The sequence below is a fragment of the Gigantopelta aegis genome, chromosome 14 (assembly GCF_016097555.1).
Source record: "Gigantopelta aegis isolate Gae_Host chromosome 14, Gae_host_genome, whole genome shotgun sequence".
Lineage (NCBI taxonomy): Eukaryota > Metazoa > Mollusca > Gastropoda > Neomphalida > Peltospiridae > Gigantopelta > Gigantopelta aegis.
The window spans coordinates 43,998,339-44,017,486 of NC_054712.1; the positions used below are offsets into that span (position 1 = coordinate 43,998,339).

At 40.5% G+C, this 19,148-nt stretch overlaps 2 protein-coding genes across 2 annotated transcripts; both read right to left on the bottom strand.

The window, feature by feature from the left end:
* Positions 1-4,807: 4,807 nt before the first annotated feature.
* On the bottom strand, positions 4,808-8,600 carry LOC121388941 (UDP-glucuronosyltransferase 1A1-like). Its single transcript, XM_041520489.1, has 2 exons — positions 8,493-8,600; positions 4,808-6,988 (listed from the first exon to the last, which is right to left on the bottom strand). Exon 2 carries the CDS (start codon positions 6,975-6,977, stop codon positions 5,451-5,453), a length of 1,527 nt encoding a protein of 508 aa, XP_041376423.1. The 5' UTR covers positions 6,978-6,988; positions 8,493-8,600; the 3' UTR covers positions 4,808-5,450.
* Positions 8,601-13,153: 4,553 nt separating this feature from the next.
* LOC121388833 (UDP-glucuronosyltransferase 1A1-like) lies at positions 13,154-15,460 on the bottom strand. Its single transcript, XM_041520347.1, has 2 exons — positions 15,335-15,460; positions 13,154-14,952 (listed from the first exon to the last, which is right to left on the bottom strand). Exon 2 carries the CDS (start codon positions 14,878-14,880, stop codon positions 13,426-13,428), a length of 1,455 nt encoding a protein of 484 aa, XP_041376281.1. The 5' UTR covers positions 14,881-14,952; positions 15,335-15,460; the 3' UTR covers positions 13,154-13,425.
* Positions 15,461-19,148: the final 3,688 nt, after the last annotated feature.

Here is a 19,148-nt window from a genome sequence, read left to right on the forward strand (position 1 = left end):
GATACACTTAGAAATGCTGTTACTTAGTAACAACAATAACACATAATTTGCAAACACTGGTTTATTTAACTATTACAGTGGTCAACCTACCTGTGATCACCAAAGAAAACTTTGAACTATTTTTTTTTTCTGTCAATGTTTAATTATTTTTAATGAAAACTTTTTTTTTTTGCTACACCGGACTATATTAGTGGTGCAGTGCCATACGGGTTTACAGCTCAAAAGGGTAAGCAGCTATTTAAGATGTCTACAAGTATATTCTGTAATACTGCATATAGACTACGTTCATAATCCAGTCTTGCTTTTTCGTTTTTCATTTCAACTTATTTTCGTGTGTATATCCAATTAAGGTTCAAACACAGTGTCCTGGGCACACATCTCAGCTATCTGATCTGTCTGTTCAGGACAGCTGGTTAGTTATTAGTTATTAGTGGTGAGTCGTTAAAACCCGCTCTGTGTGGGAGCCGGTACTGGGCTGCGAACTCAGCACCTACGAGCCTTATGTGCGATGGCTTAACCACGACACCATCAAGGCCGGTGTTAGTGACTTAGCTAAGCACTCTGGAAACCAACTCAACTGGAATCCCCGTTGTCATACTGTATACTTAATTTCTAAATCTATAATAAATCGCTCCTTTTCCTCGAACACTGAATACTAGTTGTTGTCAATAATTAAAAAAACCCACCTCACCCGTTTCGTATGGGCATACATATTTACTGTGGATTTCGTATCATTGTAGAAAGACAAAACATGTCAACCATGAACTAAGTTACGGGTGGGGGCAGAACAGTATTATCCATAAGACTGACTAGGGTGAAGCCTAGGGCCCCCACAGCGACTAGGAGCCCGTCTATTTGTGTTTACGAAAATGTTCCGAAATAAGGTAATCACGGAAACAAATTGTTTGACATGATAAATGACCGGTGTCGTCTGAGATGACATATAGTCTTAGAGAGGAAACCATTTTAGTAGCAAGGCATATTTTGTATGCATCATCCAACATACAGGATAGCACATACCACGGCCTTTGATAAACCAGTATTGGTGTACTGGTTGGAACGACAAATAGCCAAATGAGCCGACCAATAGGGATCGATCCTAGACCGACTGCGTATTGGGCGAGCACTTTACCACAGAGCTACTTTCCGCCCCGTTGATAGTTTAAGACATTTTGCGACAACTGTTGGCAGCGATTGCGCACATGTATGGCAACATTATAGTTTGTGCTTGTATTTTGCATTAGTAGGAGATGGGTGGGGGTGCGTATGAAAAATTTAGCACGGTCGATTCAGGGCTCGCCTGAGGTGCTTAGCCTAATAGGTCGCAGATAGATCGAACCACCTCTGTGGATCCATTCAACTGATTAAGTTTGTTTTCTCTCGTTCCAACCAGTGCACCGCAAATGGTCAAAGACCGTGGTATGTACTTTCTTGTCTGTGGGAAAGTGCATATAAAAGATCCCTTCCTACATTAGGAAAAATGTAGCGGGTTTCCTCGGTTGACTACGAGTCATAATTACCACATGTTTGGCATTCAATAGCTGATTACTGGTGTCGTTAAACAAAACATTTTTTTTTAATTGGGACATGTTATAAACTGTGCAAGACGAGAATGCTACTTTAACGACTCAAATCGTTGACCTGTCGAGGTCATGAGGTGTTCGCCCGACTGGAGCTATATAGTATTATAGTAATTCGAAATCCTAAAGTCATTGATGACGAAGCAAAACAGATGAGGCTCTGGTTGATAAACGGTCACATGAGGCCTCAGGGAAAGCCGTGACAGATGTTAGTTTAATTGAGCTGGATACCCTATTTTTACTCCGACTACACTGGTACGTTTCTGGCACGTAGTTGGGTTTGTATACATGTAATGGAATGGTTAACTGTTGATTCTTTAAACATAACACACATGCGATGTCCCTATATTTAAGACACCGTTTAAGTATTTCACAAATGCATACTATATTGAACAATAATATTTCATAGCCGTCTCAAAAAACCCACAAATTGAGAGATCGGTTGTGTAATATTTTAAAACAATATTTATAAACGTAAAGTGTCCATTGGCACGATTCGAACCTACTAACCGATTCGCATGACATATGGCAGCCCGCGATCTTAACCATTCGGCGAACTAGATGGGGGAACAATGCATAGTCTTCATATTTGGAGGCCGGTGCCGGTGGCACGCCTCCCTCCACGAGGGACATACCTTGTATAACAACTGGTACAAATTTGTTATTAAAAAACAAAGAGTAAAGTTTGTTTTATTTAACGACGCCACTAGAGCACATTGATTTGTTTATCTTATCATCGGCTATTGGACGTCAAACATATGGTCATTCTGACATTGTTTTTTTTTTAGAGAAAACCCGCTGTCGCCACATAGGCTACTCTTTTACGACAGGCAACAAGGGATCTTTTATTTGAGCTTCCCACAGGCAGGATAGCACAAACCATGGCCTTTGTTGAAACAGTTATGGATCACTGGTTGGTGCATGTGGTTTAAACCTATCCATTGAGTCTTGCGGAGCACTCACTTGGGGTTTGGAGTCGGTATCTGGATTACAAATCCTATGCCTCGACTGGGATCCGAACCCAGTACCTATCAGCCTGTAGACCTATGGCCTAACCACGACACCACCGAGGCCGGCAAATTTGTTATTAAGTTCATTGCCTCAGCTATTTTGTTTTTCCTTTAAAAAAAAATAAAAAAAAAAAAAATAAAATAAAACCCACTACCACCACCATTTAGATTTAATATCCATAAATGCTCATATAGCGGGTTTCCTCTCTAAGACTATAATTATGTCGAAATTACCGAATGTTTGATATCCAATGTCATCTAGTGAAGTCGTTAAACAACATAAACTTTAAACGTTTCGAAGCATTTTAATTACGGTTATCTGGTCTCAACGGAACTGTCATCATATTTGCAAAATGTAATTGTGACTCTACCTTGTGCAGATATACGATTTTGAAAAAGCTAATTATACTGTTTTCGATTAGCAGCAAGGGATCTTTTATATGCACTATCCAATAGACATGATAGAACATACCACAACTTTTGATGTACCAGTCGTGGTGCACTGGCTGGAGCGATAAGTAACCCAATGGGCACACTACCGGGGATCGATCCCAAACCGACCGCGCATCAAGCGAGCGCTTTACCACTGGGCTACGTCTCGTCCCTCGGGTGCTATATGAAGACATATCTAAAGGGTCAAATAAAGAATTGCATTCACATAGTCCAAAACAATGCTATGTTCTAAATATGCCTGCCATAAAATATCCTGATTTCATAACTATGAGAATGTTTATTATTGATTCCTGAGTTTGCTGCATTGTAAGATGTTTCTGACTAATAAAATAGTTCTATGATTAAACTTACATATTAAATATATGTTCTTGCTTAGAATATCAGTGTCTGTATATTCAGTGTGTTTCTGGTCGTCTTAATATTTGTAAGAAGCACAAACTGGATGTTGTCTTCAAATATTTCGTACGTACGAAAAAACATTTTTAAGAAATAAAATGAAATTTCACCTAGTACAAATATTAGAACGATCGGAAACACGTTTAATATACAGCCACTAATATTTTATGCAGAAAATTATAATCGTGAAAAAGTCTGTTGGTCGATAATATCTTAAAAATTGCAGCAAACTCAGGAATGTCCCTTTAAGCAGTATTGCCACACATGAATGTAAAATTCAGAGTTTATTGGTGAACCTATAAAAGGGTTTTGCCCGTACCCCCAGTCCGGAACACGTTCACAGGTCAGGTAAGTGTTCTGATGAAAGTTAGGCCACGCTTTGGTGTTGGTCCCTTTGATTTTACCCGTGGTGTATTCCATAGTTAGACCACGGGCATGTCCAACCTACGTTTTAGCGACTGCTGACTGGCTGAAAACAGTTACTATTATACATAGTTTAGCAGGAAGTAAATTAGAACATTGTTTTAAAAACGTAACACTATCACTAACGTTACTAATAAAGTTTCAATATAAATTTGTAAAACATTAAATAATTATTTTTAAAAACCCAACGCACACAAATTAAATTAAATATTATTAATTAGTTTAGCTTCATTTTCCTTTACATTACTGATCAGCTGCAACATTTAAAAAAGGGCACCTTCAATATCGAGGGAGTTAGTAGCGTTAATAAGGACACCTATAGTAAGGGCTGTGGAATAGGTGACCGCAGATATCATGACACACCATACACTTTTCCTTGTTACTATGTTCTGAAGGCATGAAATGTCGTATTTTAACACTTGAAAAACAAATCGGTGAAGCATGCCCCCCCCCCCCCTCCTCCCCCGATCCCAAGAGGTTTGGGCCCACATATAGATGTATTTTCATCCACAGACATTCACCCCACCCCCGCGCCCAGTTGAAATACTGTCGGCGGACTCTGATCATTATACCCGTCAACTATAACTTCACATCTATTTTATGACAAGGCCACATGTTTCTAAACCGGTTCACAGTCTAGACTCTAATAGAAAGAAAGAAAGAAATGTTTTATTTAACGACGCACTCAACACATTTTATTTACGGTTATATGGCGTCAGACATATGGTTAAGGACCACACAGATTTTGAGAGGAAACCCGCTGTCGCCACTTCATGGGCTACTCTTTCCGATTAGCAGCAAGGGATCTTTTATTTGCGCTTCCCACAGGCAGGATAGCACAAACCATGGCCTTTGTTGAACCAGTTATGGATCACTGGTCGGAGCAAGTGGTTTACACCTACCCATTGAGCCTTGCGGAGCACTCACTCAGGGTTTGGAGTCGGTATCTGGATTAAAAATCCCATGCCTCGACTGGGATCCGAACCCAGTACCTACCAGCCTGTTAACCGATGGCCTAACCACGACGCCACCGAGGCCGGTAGACTCTAATAGAGTCTGATACTTTAACGGTATGCCAACCCCATTCAAACTGTACGCGTGTAACGTCATTGGCGTCATTGCATATTTAGTCTAGACTTTAAAAGTTTCATCACCACAGACTCAGGAATCACACATTTTGTTCCCGTCTCCAGACTCAAATACACTCCATTTAGCTGAAATGGTTTATTGTTATTAGTATTACTTTATTTCGTTCTTGCTTTTAAATCTAAATGTCAAGCATATCGAATGAAATGACATTTTCACAAATACGCTGTATCATCCAGGTATAATCTAAAGCAGCTAGGCAGCTATGTGTCCATAACACCCCTTTGATGTCATCACGCAGGCGCTCGCCGTGTTTACATCTAAGTAATTGCGTTACCGATTCCAGTTCGCACAGTTCAAGAGAGCAATCATGATATTTGCTAAACGTCCTTTTGGCACTACCATGTGCTAAGATACGATTTACGGTCAGTCTAAATATTTGCAAACCGTTCTTGTGACTACAGCTTGTGCATATATACGATGTTGAAAACATCGTTTAGATTCAATTGGATTTTTTAGTAACTGACACCGACACAGAAGACTTTCTACAGCAGATGCATCTAAACAGCGCCAACACTCCATAGATTACCAGCAAGGCGAAAGTGAATATTACAAACCAGAGTTCACCCAGTGTGTACTGAAAATAGTTCAGTGTTTTGGTGGGTGGCTTAAGATGTTTGTCCCCATACTTGATCACGTGTTCTATGGCGCTCGCCCCTCTCTCCGCCCCTGTTTCCGGTCTGTCCCTGAAGAGCTGAGACATTCGCCGCATATTGGAATAAAAAGAAGAGTCGTTCAACACGGATTTTAAGGTTTGAACCATTTCCTCTGATGTGGCAGTTAGAATGTCCATAGCTGTCCCGATTCTGTGGTGTTTGACTTTAATAGCTGTTTGGAAGGCGTCGGCGTTCAAAGGTGTGCATATGATGGGAACAGCATGGTATAAGGATTCGAAAAATCCATTTTTACCACAGTGAGACACAAACAGTCGAATGTTTGAATGGGCGAGGACGTCATTTTGTGGCAACCAGTCTACAATCCTGATATTACCCTCTTGCGAGTTTCTGTCTAGTTTGAATATCACGTCATAGGACAGTTGATTCAAAGCAGATATTAATCGCTGGACGAGCTCAGAAGATTCAAGTTTCAACACACTTCCAAACGAAACGAGAATGACTCCAGTTGTAGAGTTGTCGAGGTATGTCTTCAGATCATTATGTAGAGGTGCTGGGGGGCGAGCTGTCAACCCCCCTACCTGGACGAAGTTGGGGAAGGTAGCTTTCGGATAATCAGCAATATAGTCAGAATTCTCGAGATACAACGACGATTCTCGGATCAGTGTCTCCGGGACAACGTCCGTGAAAGGTTCGCCATATTTAGTGAGGTCAAACGGAGGCTTAAAGATTTGCAGCATGACAGTTAGAAGAATGTAGTGGAAGCTGTTCAATATTCTTTGTAAAGTCGTCATTTCGTTGGTGTACGATCCAAGTGGATGAGGGTAGGTGTATGGCTGGAAAACCTCCCCGCTGTCAAAACCGAAAAACCCGCTAGAAACGGACACCGTAGGGACACCCAGGTAATACGGAACAAGATAGTAGCAGTGGGCGAATGGGAGACCCTCCGTCATTACTACGTCATATCCGGCCTCTTTCAACTGATCTAGTTGATCCCGGTTTGAGAGTTGGCTGTCACAGATACTGTTAATCACCACGAATATGTCCAGAAGACTTCGAGACATGCTTTTTTCCCTTGTCACTATATTTCGCACTATGGCACTGTGTGTCTCTTTATAAAGAGACTTGGTGTGCTCGATCACGTCAAACGTTATACGTTGTATCTTCGAATTTTGTAAACAATATCTTGTATCGAAATCTTCAGGAACGTACGCTGCCACGCTGTGACCTCTCTTGACCAGCTCGTTGCCAATGGTAGCCATTTCCAGACAGTGACTTGTCACTGGAGAAAACGTCATTAGAATTTTAGCAGTCATCGACACCTGGATCCCGGCGAAAAATATCAAAATCTGCATTGTGTTTCATTCTGAAATAGGAACGGAACAAATTATATTTAATATACCCGCATTAGTTTTATTTCTTGTGGTGATGGGATCACAACATAATCGTGAAACTTTGCAAAACGATTTTTTATCAAATGTACCCAACATGACCCCGGCCCCCAACTATATTATTGGGGGTTAGAATTCAACTTACTTATATATATATATATATATAATATATATAATATATTATATATATATATATATATATATATATATATATATATATATATATATATATATATATATATATATATATATATATATGTTGGGAAAGAAGCTGAAGTTTGTTTCTAAACAAGGATTCCGATGATGTGTCTCATTACAAACAGTCCACGGCTTGCTTGTGATTAGCCATTCCGTAATGTAGCTTTTAAGTTATATCAAAGTTTGTTTTTTTTTCATCAAAATTAGTAAGAATGGCATTTTTTTTTTAAACAGGAATAGGGATATCGCATGTGCATTACTTTTTTCAGGAATCGACAGTTAACGTGTATTATCCATGACCTGTGTACAAACACAACTACGCAAAGAGGGTTCCTGGCTCAAATAAACTAAAATTGGCCACAGCGGTCCCTCATGTCGATGTGACCGTGTATCATTCAACACAGCCTTATCTGGCTTTAGGCTTTAGAATTACTATAATACTATACAGCTCCAGCAGTCAGGTGACCCTCTTATGACCTCAAGATATGAATGATCGGTACTGCTGCTAATGAAACGGGTTTCCTTTCTAAGGATATATAATGTTCCTGACAGGAGATACGACACGAGGCAACTGGTTATATAGACAGCCATTTTTCTAGACTTTTTTTCTTCTTTTTTTTTTTTTTAATTAAAGGAACATACTCTAGTTTTTAAACACTAAGACATTTTGTACTATTAGAGTCCTTTTTTTTTTCTTTTTTTTTTGATAACTGAAATCATACTTTACTTAGATCTTATTGTTTAGAGTATCCATTTCCGTACTTTCGAAGCGTTTATGGTCATCCTGGTGTTTTTAATGTCACAAAAAGCATTTCTTATATTTTTGAAAACGCACGTGCGTCTGAGAAGTAACAGTTATGGAGTCGAGTTTTAGTCTGTTTTAGATGGTATTTCAACATTTCAAAGTCACAGACTCATGTTTCACTCAGTTGTAACTTTATCCAAATGTGTTACCGGTTTGTAAACTAACTAAACTTAGTGTTAATTTTCACGGGTTGAAACTAGGGTATGTCCCTTTAATACTAGACTAAATAGTACAAGGCGAGTACACAAAAACTCGGACAACTGATAATAAAACATGCGTATCGACAACACTACAGACTATGTGTCAAAAATTGCCAAAATGTTTGACATCCATAAGCCGATTATATTAATATATTAATGTTGTTTGGTGGTGCCGTTAAACAAAACCCACTTTAACTTTGAATAAGACGTTATCCTTAAGCTAGCGCTATATAACAGTACACATAACAGAAAAACAACTACCTGCAAGAAACTTACCAGTGCAGCCGAATGTCGGTGTGCAAAGAGGGTATCCAGGACAAATGAACTATGCTCGGTATCTGTTTTTCGTGAGGTCGATGTTTCGCTTTGTTATGAATGACTTTAGAATTCCATATTAGTACTATACGGGTACAGCTTCAGTCGGGTGACCCTCGCATGACCTCGACAGATGAATGGTCTGCGTCGTTAAAGCAGCATGCTCGCCTTACTCCCGTTATACCATCTCATACCTATGCAAAATGCAAACTCAACTACAGTTTTAATAAACTCAAAGGCAAAAGTTGTGGTGCACTGGCTGGACCGAGAAATAGGCCAAATGGGCCAACTGACGGGAATCGATACCAATCCGATCGCGCATCAGTCGAGCGCTTTACCGCTGGGCTACGTCCCGCCTCAGTACTGTACAACTCTGGATGACACAGCAGTTTCACCATGACCTCAATGGTTACATCACTTGACACGTTATGTAGGTCTATATACGATACAACGGATGTAAAAACACCTCCATTCAAAACACGCTGGCCTCTGCGGTGTAGTGGGTAAGGCTTTGAACTTAAGGCTGATAAATACTGGGTTCGCATATCGGTACTGGCTCCCACCAAGATCGACTTTTAACGACCCAATGGGTAGGTGTACCGTCATTGCCCGACGTTTCTTCAGGGCCGTATCCGGATCAAAATTCTAGGGGGGGGGGGGGGGGGGGGGGGGGGGGGGGGGGGGGGGGGCACCACTTTTTATAAATAAATGTAGCACTATAAAAATTAAACCCTGAGAATGCAATTTTTCATTATTTTTAATGAAGACTTTTTCTTTTCTGTTTTGCTACACCGGACTATAGTAGTGGTGCAGTGGCATACGGGGATTACAGCTCAAAAGGGTAAGCAGCTGTTTAAGAATGTCTACAAGTATGTTCTGTAATACTGCTGTTAGTGATTTAGCACATCCATATAGACTACTCTCATAATCCAGACTTGATTTTTCATTTTTCATTTCAACTTATTTTTTTGCGTATATCCAATTAACGTTCAAGCACGCTGTCCTGGGCACACATCTCAGCTATCTGATCTGTCTGTTAAGGACAGTTAGTTCGTTGTTAGTGGTTAGAGGTTAGTGAGAAAGAAGAGGGTGTAGTGGTACACCTACCAATTGAGTCGTTAAAACACGCTATGGGTGGGAGCCGGTACCGGGCTGCGAAGAACCCAGTACCAACCAACCTTATGCGCGATGGCTTAACCACGACACCACCGAGGCCGGTGTTAGTGACTTAACTAAGCACTCTGGAAACCAACTCAACTGGAATCCCCGTTGCCATACCGAATACCTAATTCCTAATTCTATGATGAATCGCTCCTTTTCCACGAACATTGGATACTAAAGTACTGTCGGAAATAAAATGAAAATGATTTTTTTACATATTAAACAGACAAGTAAATATTTTGTAAAAATATATTTAATGATAGTCTACCTAATTTAGCATTTACTTGTTTTGGCTCTCATTAATGTACAAGGTGGTGTTTACTTTTGAAATTAAAATAATGATGTCCGTAAACAGGTGATTTGTGCAGTTTATTGGAACAGACTATAACCAATTTCGGTCAACATGTGTCAATTTCATTTTTGTTACAATATGTGAGGGACTGTTTTTGATGACGGGTTACCCCTATCCCTCTCCAAAGCAAAATATTTGTAAACATTTATAAATAATTGTTTAGCAAAACTGTGAAGAACCATTCAGAGTTTGTGATCTATTACATTGGTATTAAAGGTGCTATCTCAAAGTTGCATAATGACAGCTATTGCAAATCATGTTTTTATTAAATTTTGCTTTAACATTTAAAGACTACACCTTTAACTACATGCCCATAAATGATTATAGGAAATAATTTTATATACTAGTAGAAAATACATTTTTATTGAAGAATCTTTATCACAAACAGAAAGAAATGTTTTATTTAACGACGCACACAACACATTTTATTTACGGTTATACTTTATCACAAACAGATGCTAACATATAACTTCTAATTTTGCACTTTTAAGTGGTTGCACGATTGTGTAAATTTATAATGTACTTACATGTATATTGAATTTACATGCATATTTACTAAATATGCTAGTCATAATTAATAATTTATGCTGCAATTCAAAATAATCAGTTAACTTGCAGTTTTAAATTAAACGTTTGTTTAAGGTAATGAAATTGACACATATCATCAAAATGTGTTATAGTCTGTTCCAATAAAGGTCACAAATCTGTTTACTGACATCGTTATTTCAGTTTCAAGAGTAAACACCACCTTGTACATCAACGAGAGCCCAAACAAGTAAATGCTAAATTAGGTAGAGTATCATTAAATAGCTATTTACAAAATATTTACTTGTCAGTTTAATATGAAAGAAATAATTGACGAAAATAATTTTTATTCTATTTCCGACACTACTATAGTTGTTGTCAAGGGGCGAGACGTAGCCCAGTGGTACAGCGCTCGCTCGATGCGCGGTCGGTGTTGGATTGATCCCCGTCGGTGGGCCCATCGGGCTATTTCTCGTTCCAGCCAGTGCACCATTTACGACTGGTATATCAAAGTCCGTGGTATGTACTATCCTGTCTGTGGGATGGTGCATATAAAAGATCCCTTGCTGCTAATCGAAAAGAGTAGCCCATCAAGTGGCGACAGTGGATTTCCTCTCTCAATATCTGTGTGGTCCTAAACCATGTCTGACGCCATATAACCGTAAATTCTGTGTGTTGAGTGCGTCATTAAATAAAAACTTTCTTTTTTGTAGTTGTTGTCAATAATAAACAAACAAAAATAGCCTCACCCATTTCGTATGGGCGTACATATTTACTGTGGATTTCTTATCATTGTAGAATGACAGAGCATGCCAGCCATGACCTAAGTAACGGGTGGGGACAGGGTCGTATTATCCTTAAGACTGACTAGGCTGAAGCCTAGGGCCCCACAGCGACTAGGAGCTCATCGATTTGTTTCACGAAAATGTTCCGAAATAAGGTAATCACGGAAACAAATCGTTTGACATGATAAATGACCGGTGTCGTCTGAGATGACATATAGTCTTAGAGAGGAAAGCATTTTAGTTGCAAGGCATCTTTTGTATGCATCATCCGACATACAGGATAGCACATACCACGGCCTTTGATAAACCAGTATTGGTATACTAGCTGGAACGACAAATAGCCCAATAATCCCATCGATAGGGATCGATACTACACCGACTGCGCATCGGGCGAGCACTTTACCACAGAGCTATTTTCGCCCCGTTAATAGTTAAAGACATTTTGCGACAACTGTTGGCAGCGATTACACACTTGTATAGTAACACTATATTTTGTGCTTGTATTTTACATTAGTAGGAGATGGGGGGTGCGTGGGCAGTATTTAGCTCAGTCGGTTGAGTGCTCGCCTGAGGTGCTTGCCTCGCAGGATCGAACCACCTCGGTGGATCCATTCAACAGATTCGTTTTTTCTCTCGTTCCAACCAGTGCGCGGCAACTGGTCAAAGGTATGTGCTTTCCTGTCTGTGGGAAAGTGCATATAAAAGATTCTTTGCTGTATCAGGAAACATTTAGCGGGTTTCATTTGATGACTACGAGTCATAATTACCAGATGTAATTCGAAATCCTAAAGTCATTGATGACGAAGCAAAACAGATGAGGCTCTGGTTGATAAACGGTCACATGGACCTCAGAGAAAGCCGTGACAGATGTTAGTTTAATTGAGGTGGATAGCCCTTTTTTACTCCGACCACACTGGTACGTTTCTGGCACGTAGTTGGGTTTGTATACATGTAATGGAATGGTTAACTGTTGATTCTTTAAACATAACACACATGCGATGTCCCTATATTTAAGACACCGTTTAAGTATTTCACAAATGCATACTATATTGAACAATAATATTTCATAGCCGTCTGAAGACACCAACAAATTGAGAGATCGGTTGTGTAATATTTTAAAACAATATTTATAAACGTAAAGTGTCCATTGGCACGATTCGAACCTACTACACTGATTCGCATGACATATGGCAGCACGCGACCTTAACCATTCGGCGAACTAGATGGGGGAACAATGCATAGTCTTCATATTTGGAGGCCGGTGCCGGTGGGGACATACCTTGTATAACAACTGGTACAAATTTGTTATTAAAAAAAGAGTAAAGTTTGTTTTATTTAACGACGCCACTAGAGCACATTGATTTTTTTATCTTATCATCGGCTATTGGACGTCAAACATATGGTCATTCTGACATTGTTTTTTTAGAGGAGACCCGCTGTCGCCACATAGGCTACTCTTTTACAGCAAGGGATCTTTTATTTGAGCTTCCCGTAGGCAGGATAGCACAAACCATGGCCTTTGTTGAACCAGTTATGGATCACTAGTTGGTGCAAGTGGTTTACACCTATCCATTGAGTCTTGCGGAGCACTCACTTGGGGTTTGGAGTCGGTATTTGGATTAAAAATCCCATGCCTCGACTGGGATCCGAACCCAATACCTATCAGCCTGTAGACCTATGGCCTAACCACGACGCCACCGAGGCTGGCAAATTTGTTAAGTTCATTGCCTCAGCTATTTAGTTTTTCCTTAAAAAACAAAACAAAAACAACAAAAAACTAAACAAAACAACAACACCACCACCATTTAGATTTAATATCCATATATGCTCATATAGCGGGAACATATAGCGGGTTTCTTCTCTAAGACTATATGTCGAAATTACCGAATGTTTGATATCCAATGTCATCTAGTGCAGTCGTTAAACAACATAAACTTTAAACGTTTCGAAGCATTTTAATTACGGTTATCTGGTCTCAACGGAACTGTCATCATATTTTCAAAATTTCACTGTGGCTCTACCTTGTGCAGATACACGATTTTCAAAAAGCTAATTATTCCATCGTTGAGATTCAGTTAGATTTTTTGTCAGACGACACCGACTCAGAAGCCTTGTTACAGAAGATGCATTTAAACAGTGCCACCACGCCATAGATTAGCAGAGACAGGAAACTGAAAATCACAAACCAGAGTTCACCCAGTGTGTACTGAAAATAGTTCAGTCTGTTGGTGGGCGGTTTAAGATGTTTGTCCCCATATTTGACCACGTGCTCTATGGCGCTCGCTCCTCTCTCCGCCCCTGTTTCCGGTCTGTCCCTGAAGAGCTGAGACATCCGTCGCATATTGGAATAAATGGATGAGTCGTTCAACACAGATTTTAAGGTTTGAACCATTTCCTCTGTAGTGGACGTTAGAATGTCCATAGTTGTCCCGATTCTGTGATGTTTGGCTTTAATTGCCGTTTGAAAGGCGTCGGCGTTCAAAGGTGTGCATATGATGGGAACAGAATGGTATAAGGATTCGAAAAATCCATTTTTACCACAGTGAGACACAAACAGTCGAATGTTTGGATGTGCAAGCACGTCGTTTTGTGGCAACCAGTCTAGAATCTTCACATTGCCCTCTTGCGAGTTTCTGTTTGATTTTAAAATAACGTCATATGGAAGTTGATTCAGAGCAAAGACTAATCGTTTGATGGGCTCCGCAGATTCAAGTTTCAGTATACTTCCAAACGACACCAGAATCACACCAGTCTTCGAGTTGTCTAGGTAGGTCTTCAGGTCCTTTGGTAAAGATGATGGGAGACGTGCTGTCAACCCACCTACCTGGACGAAGTTGGGGAAGGTAGCTTTCGGGTAATCAGCAATGTAATCAGAATTCTCGAGATACAACGACGATGCTCGCATCAGCGTCTCCGTGACAACGTCCGTGAAAGGTTCGCCATATTTAGAAACATCAAACGGACGTTTAAATATATTTATGAAGTAGGTTAGTATAATGTGGTGTAAGCTGTTAAGTTTTCTCTGTAAAGCCGTCATTTCATTGGTGTAAGAGCCAATTGGATGTGGGTAGGTGTACGGCTGAAACACCTCTCCACTGTCAAAACCAAGAAAACCACTTGCAACAGACACAGTGGGAACGTCTAAGTAGAACGCAAGAAGGTAGTAGCACTGGCCGAATGGGACGCCCTCCGTCATTACAATGTCATACCCGGTCTGTTTTAGCAGGTCTAGTTGATTTCGGTTCAACAGCTGGCTATCACAGAGACGGTGGATGGCCTCGAATATGTCCAGAAGCACCCTAGCGATATGTTTCTCCCTCGTGATTGCATTCCTCTCCATGAGTCTCATTGCTGATTGATAAACTCCTTTGTTGTTCTCACTGACATCATAGGTTACAAGTTGTATCTTCGAATTCTCAAAACAGTATCTTGTGTCGAAGAAATTTGGAACATACGCTGACACGCTGTGACCTCTCTTGACCAGTTCGTTGCCAATGGCAGCCATTTCCAGACAGTGACTTGTCATCGGTGAACATTTTGGCAGTTAGCGTCATCTGGATAACTGCGAATAGTATCAAAATCTGCATTTTGTTTGATGCTGAAATAGGAAGAGGCAATGTATTAATTTTAATGTTCTTACCTTTCGATCAGTAAGGTTCAAGTACGGTGTCGTAGGCATTCAATTCAATACATTTTCTCCGAGACGTAGCCCCGTGGTAAAATGCTGGTCTAATGCAAGATCGCTTTTGGATCGATTCTCGTCGGTGGGCCCATTTGGACTATTTCTCATTCTAGCCCCAGCGCCACGACTGATATATAAAATGTCATGGTATGTGCTATCCAATCATATCCGTGTATATATAGTGCGTGCGTGCGTGCCTGCGTGTGTGTGTGCGTGTGTGTGTGTGTGTGTGTGTGTGTGTGTGTGTGTTTTAACATGTTATATGTCTCTATTTTGTTTTTCTTGTATGTTTACCTACCTGCTTTGCTGAATTCTTCTTATTTTCTTATATAAACTAGTGATGTCGTTAAACAAAACACACTTTAACTTTATATACGTTAATAGCAACCACTGCTTACTTTGAAAATGACTCGACCGATTGTCAGACAAAACAACCTCATCTGTTTTGTTTAGTCATGTGATGACATCGATAGGTAAAAATGTTCCGGATCGCTAGTATCATTCTCACATTACACCCTTCATAAGACCATGCACCAATGCACGGAGTGGTCTAGAAGAGTATTTGTTACGCGAAGGTTAGCCTAAATCACACAAAGCCAGCTTTGTTCAATTTCATAGGCACTGAGACAATGTATCAAACACCCTCTGGTGTTTATAGTCTGGGCTATTAACATGTACATTAGTAAGCAGGCAAAATAACGTACAAATCGGCTACTGGGAATGAATGAATGAATGAATGTTTAACGACACCCCAGCACGAAAAATACATCGGCTATTGTGTGTCAAACTATGGTAAATGGAACAAACATTTGCGGCAACTGGGTGTCACAAAAGGAAAGTATATGAAAATATTACAGGCGAAATAAGATAATATGTTTCCCTTACTTAGCCGTGGAGCTATTTGGAAAATCAGTCATTAATTTTAATTTTGTTCCGTACTTATATCCAATTACGGTTCAAGCACGCTGCCTGGGCACACATCTTAATTAATTAATTATTTACTCATTGAATGAATTAATGATTGAATGAATGAATGAACGAATAGATAAAAGAATGAATAAATAAAATAAATAACATAAATGAATAAATACAATATATGTATATTGGCCGGTATCGACTTTGACAAAGACATTTAATCACGAAGCGAAGCGGTGGATGCCGAAATGCCCACCATCATCTCTGGTTTTTGGAAATCGCCTCACACGACTTTCTATATGATAACGGTGTCCCGTTGTCGTTAAATATCTCAATAACAAATAGTGAACCTCTGTTTATACCCACCATGATTGCGGGCCGAAATAGCTGTCATTTATTAAGCTCATTTCAGTTGATGGGGACTTATTAGCGCTTCCTTATAAGACATTCACTTTCCAGTGACAGAGTAATTGCTCGTAGTTCGAGAAGTCGCTGAGCCCGTCATGTTCCCAATATGGAGGCACGAAACAGGAAGTGAGGACATTTTGACATGTATGTATTTGGTTTTGAGGATTATTCCATATATCTCCGAAAAACAGAATATCAGTGAATGTGAAAACAACAACAATAATAATAATAATGATAATAATTTCACAAATAGGAATACCGCACAACCAGAGGGAAAGTCCATGATTGGGAGAGAGAGAGAGAGAGAGAGAGAGAGAGAGAGAGAGAGAGAGAGAGAGAGAGAGAGAGAGAGAGAGAGAGAGAGAGAGAGAGAGAGACAGAGAGAGACAGGGAGAGGGAGACAGGGAGAGAGAGAGAGAGAGAGAGAGAGAGAGAGAGAGAGAGAGAGAGAGAGAGAGAGAGAGAGAGAGAGAGAGAGAGAGACAGGGAGAGAGAGACAGGGAGAGGGAGAGAGACAGGGAGAGAGAGAGAGAGAGAGAGAGAGAGAGAGAGAGAGAGAGAGAGACAGACAGAGAGAGAGACAGACAGAGAGAGACAGGGAGAGGGAGACAGGGAGAGAGAGAGAGAGAGAGAGAGAGAGAGAGAGAGAGAGAGAGAGAGAGAGAGAGAGGGGGGGGAGGAGGGATGAGCCAGAGACAATCACATAGACAGACAAAACATTAACAGTTGAAGCTTGTATTGTTCAATGACTCCCACTGGAGCACATTGATTTATTAATCGTTGACTATTTGGTAATTTGTAATCACAGTCTTACAGGAAACCCGTTACTTTTTCCCATTAACAGCAAGGGATATTTTATATCAACTTTCTCACAGACAGGGCAGCACATTCAACGGCTTTTAAAATACCAGTCTGTGACACTGATTGGACGGGGTAGGGGAAACAGTCAGAAAATGGATCCACTAAGGTGGTTTAATCCAATGACTCAAGCACCTCCGACGAACGTCCCTTCGTCTGAGCTAGATCCCGCCCCAACACTGAACATAGTAATAAGTCAATGTGCTCTGGTGGTGTCGTTAAACAAAACAATTTTTTTCTTGATGTACAAACTCGACGACATTGAATGAATCGTCGACTGAGTTAATACGTAGGTCAGAGAGGTGCCAGTACCCCCACCACCGGAAAGAAAGAAAGAAAGAAATGTTTTATTTAACGACGCACTCAACACATTTTATTTACGGTTATATGGCGTCAGACATATGGTTAAGGACCAGACAGATTTTGAGAGGAAACCCGTTGTCGCCACTACATGGGCTACTCTTTCCGATTAGCAGCAAGGGATCTTTTATTTGCGCTTCCCACACGCAGGATAGCACAAACCATGGCCTTTGTTGAACCAGTTATGGATCACTGGTCGGTGCAAGTGGCTTACACCTACCCATTGAGCCTTACGGAGCACTCACTCAGGGTTTGGAGTCGGTATCTGGATTAAAAATCCCATGCCTCGACTGGGATCCGAACCCAGTACCTACCAGCCTGTAGACCGATGGCCTAACCACGACGCCACCGACGCCGGTCCCAGCACCGGATTCTAGTTCCTCTAAACGGGGTGGGACGTAGCCAGTGATAAAGCGCTCGCCCGATGAGCGGTCGGTCTAGGATCGATCCCCGTCGGTAGACCCATCAGGCTACTTCTTGTTCCAGCCAGTGCACCACGACTGTTATATCAAAGGTCGTGGTATGTGCCATCGTGTCTGTGAGATGTTGCATATAAAAGAACCCTTTCTGCTAATGCAAAAATCTGTCCTGGGCGGAGGAACCGGACAAGGATGACACATGCGCCCATGACAGGCGTGCGCTACAACAGCTTGCTCACACTCTGACCTGACCTGGATACAAAAATATAGCGGGTTTCCTTTCTAAGAAAATATGTCAAAATTACCAAATGTTTGACATTCAATAGTTGATGATTAATAAATCAGTGTGCTCTAATGATGTCGTTAAAGAAAACAAATCGTTTTCTAGTTCCTCAAATAAACAAGTAGTTAAATAAGGGTCAAATGGCAAACTGTATCTGGCAGTCTCGGGTCTGTGAATTAGAGATTAAATATCAATGTGAAATACACAGCATACAAACCCACCATGATAATGAGATTAAAAAAAAATCATTTCTATACAGACTTGCTGTCTAAGATACTTCACATGACAACGCTAACAAAAAAAGGCGTATTAAAACAGTTTTTGATAGTGGTTCACTGTAAACGAACGTGTTTCTCAGGTTACAGTTTAAAACCCACTCACGTTTGTCCCTTTTATTAGAGTGATGAGAAGTAGGGTGGGAGAGAGAGAGAGTGAGAGAGAGAGAGAGAGAGAGAGAGAGAGAGAGAGAGAGAGAGAGAGAGAGAGAGAGAGAGAGAGAGAGAGAGAGAGAGAGAGAGAGAGAGAGAGAGAGAGAGATTATTATAGGTTCCATATTGTGATTATTTCAAATCGAATTATATGTAATATGAGTATATGTGTACACGTGCGTGTGTTAATAAGAGTAAACGAATTGTTCAATGAATTAATGAATGAAACGAATCAACAAATGAATGAATGGACGAATGGATAGGAATCACATTTGGGTGAGAGAAAGAAAAAAAGAGACACGGGAGAGAGATGGGGGGGGGGGGGGGGGTGAGGCAGTGGACAGATAAAGATAAAGAGTGAAGGGTGAAAGATAACGGGAGAGAGGTATACAGAGAGAAGAGCGAAGAGAGAGAGAGAGAGAGAGAGAGAGAGAGAGAGAG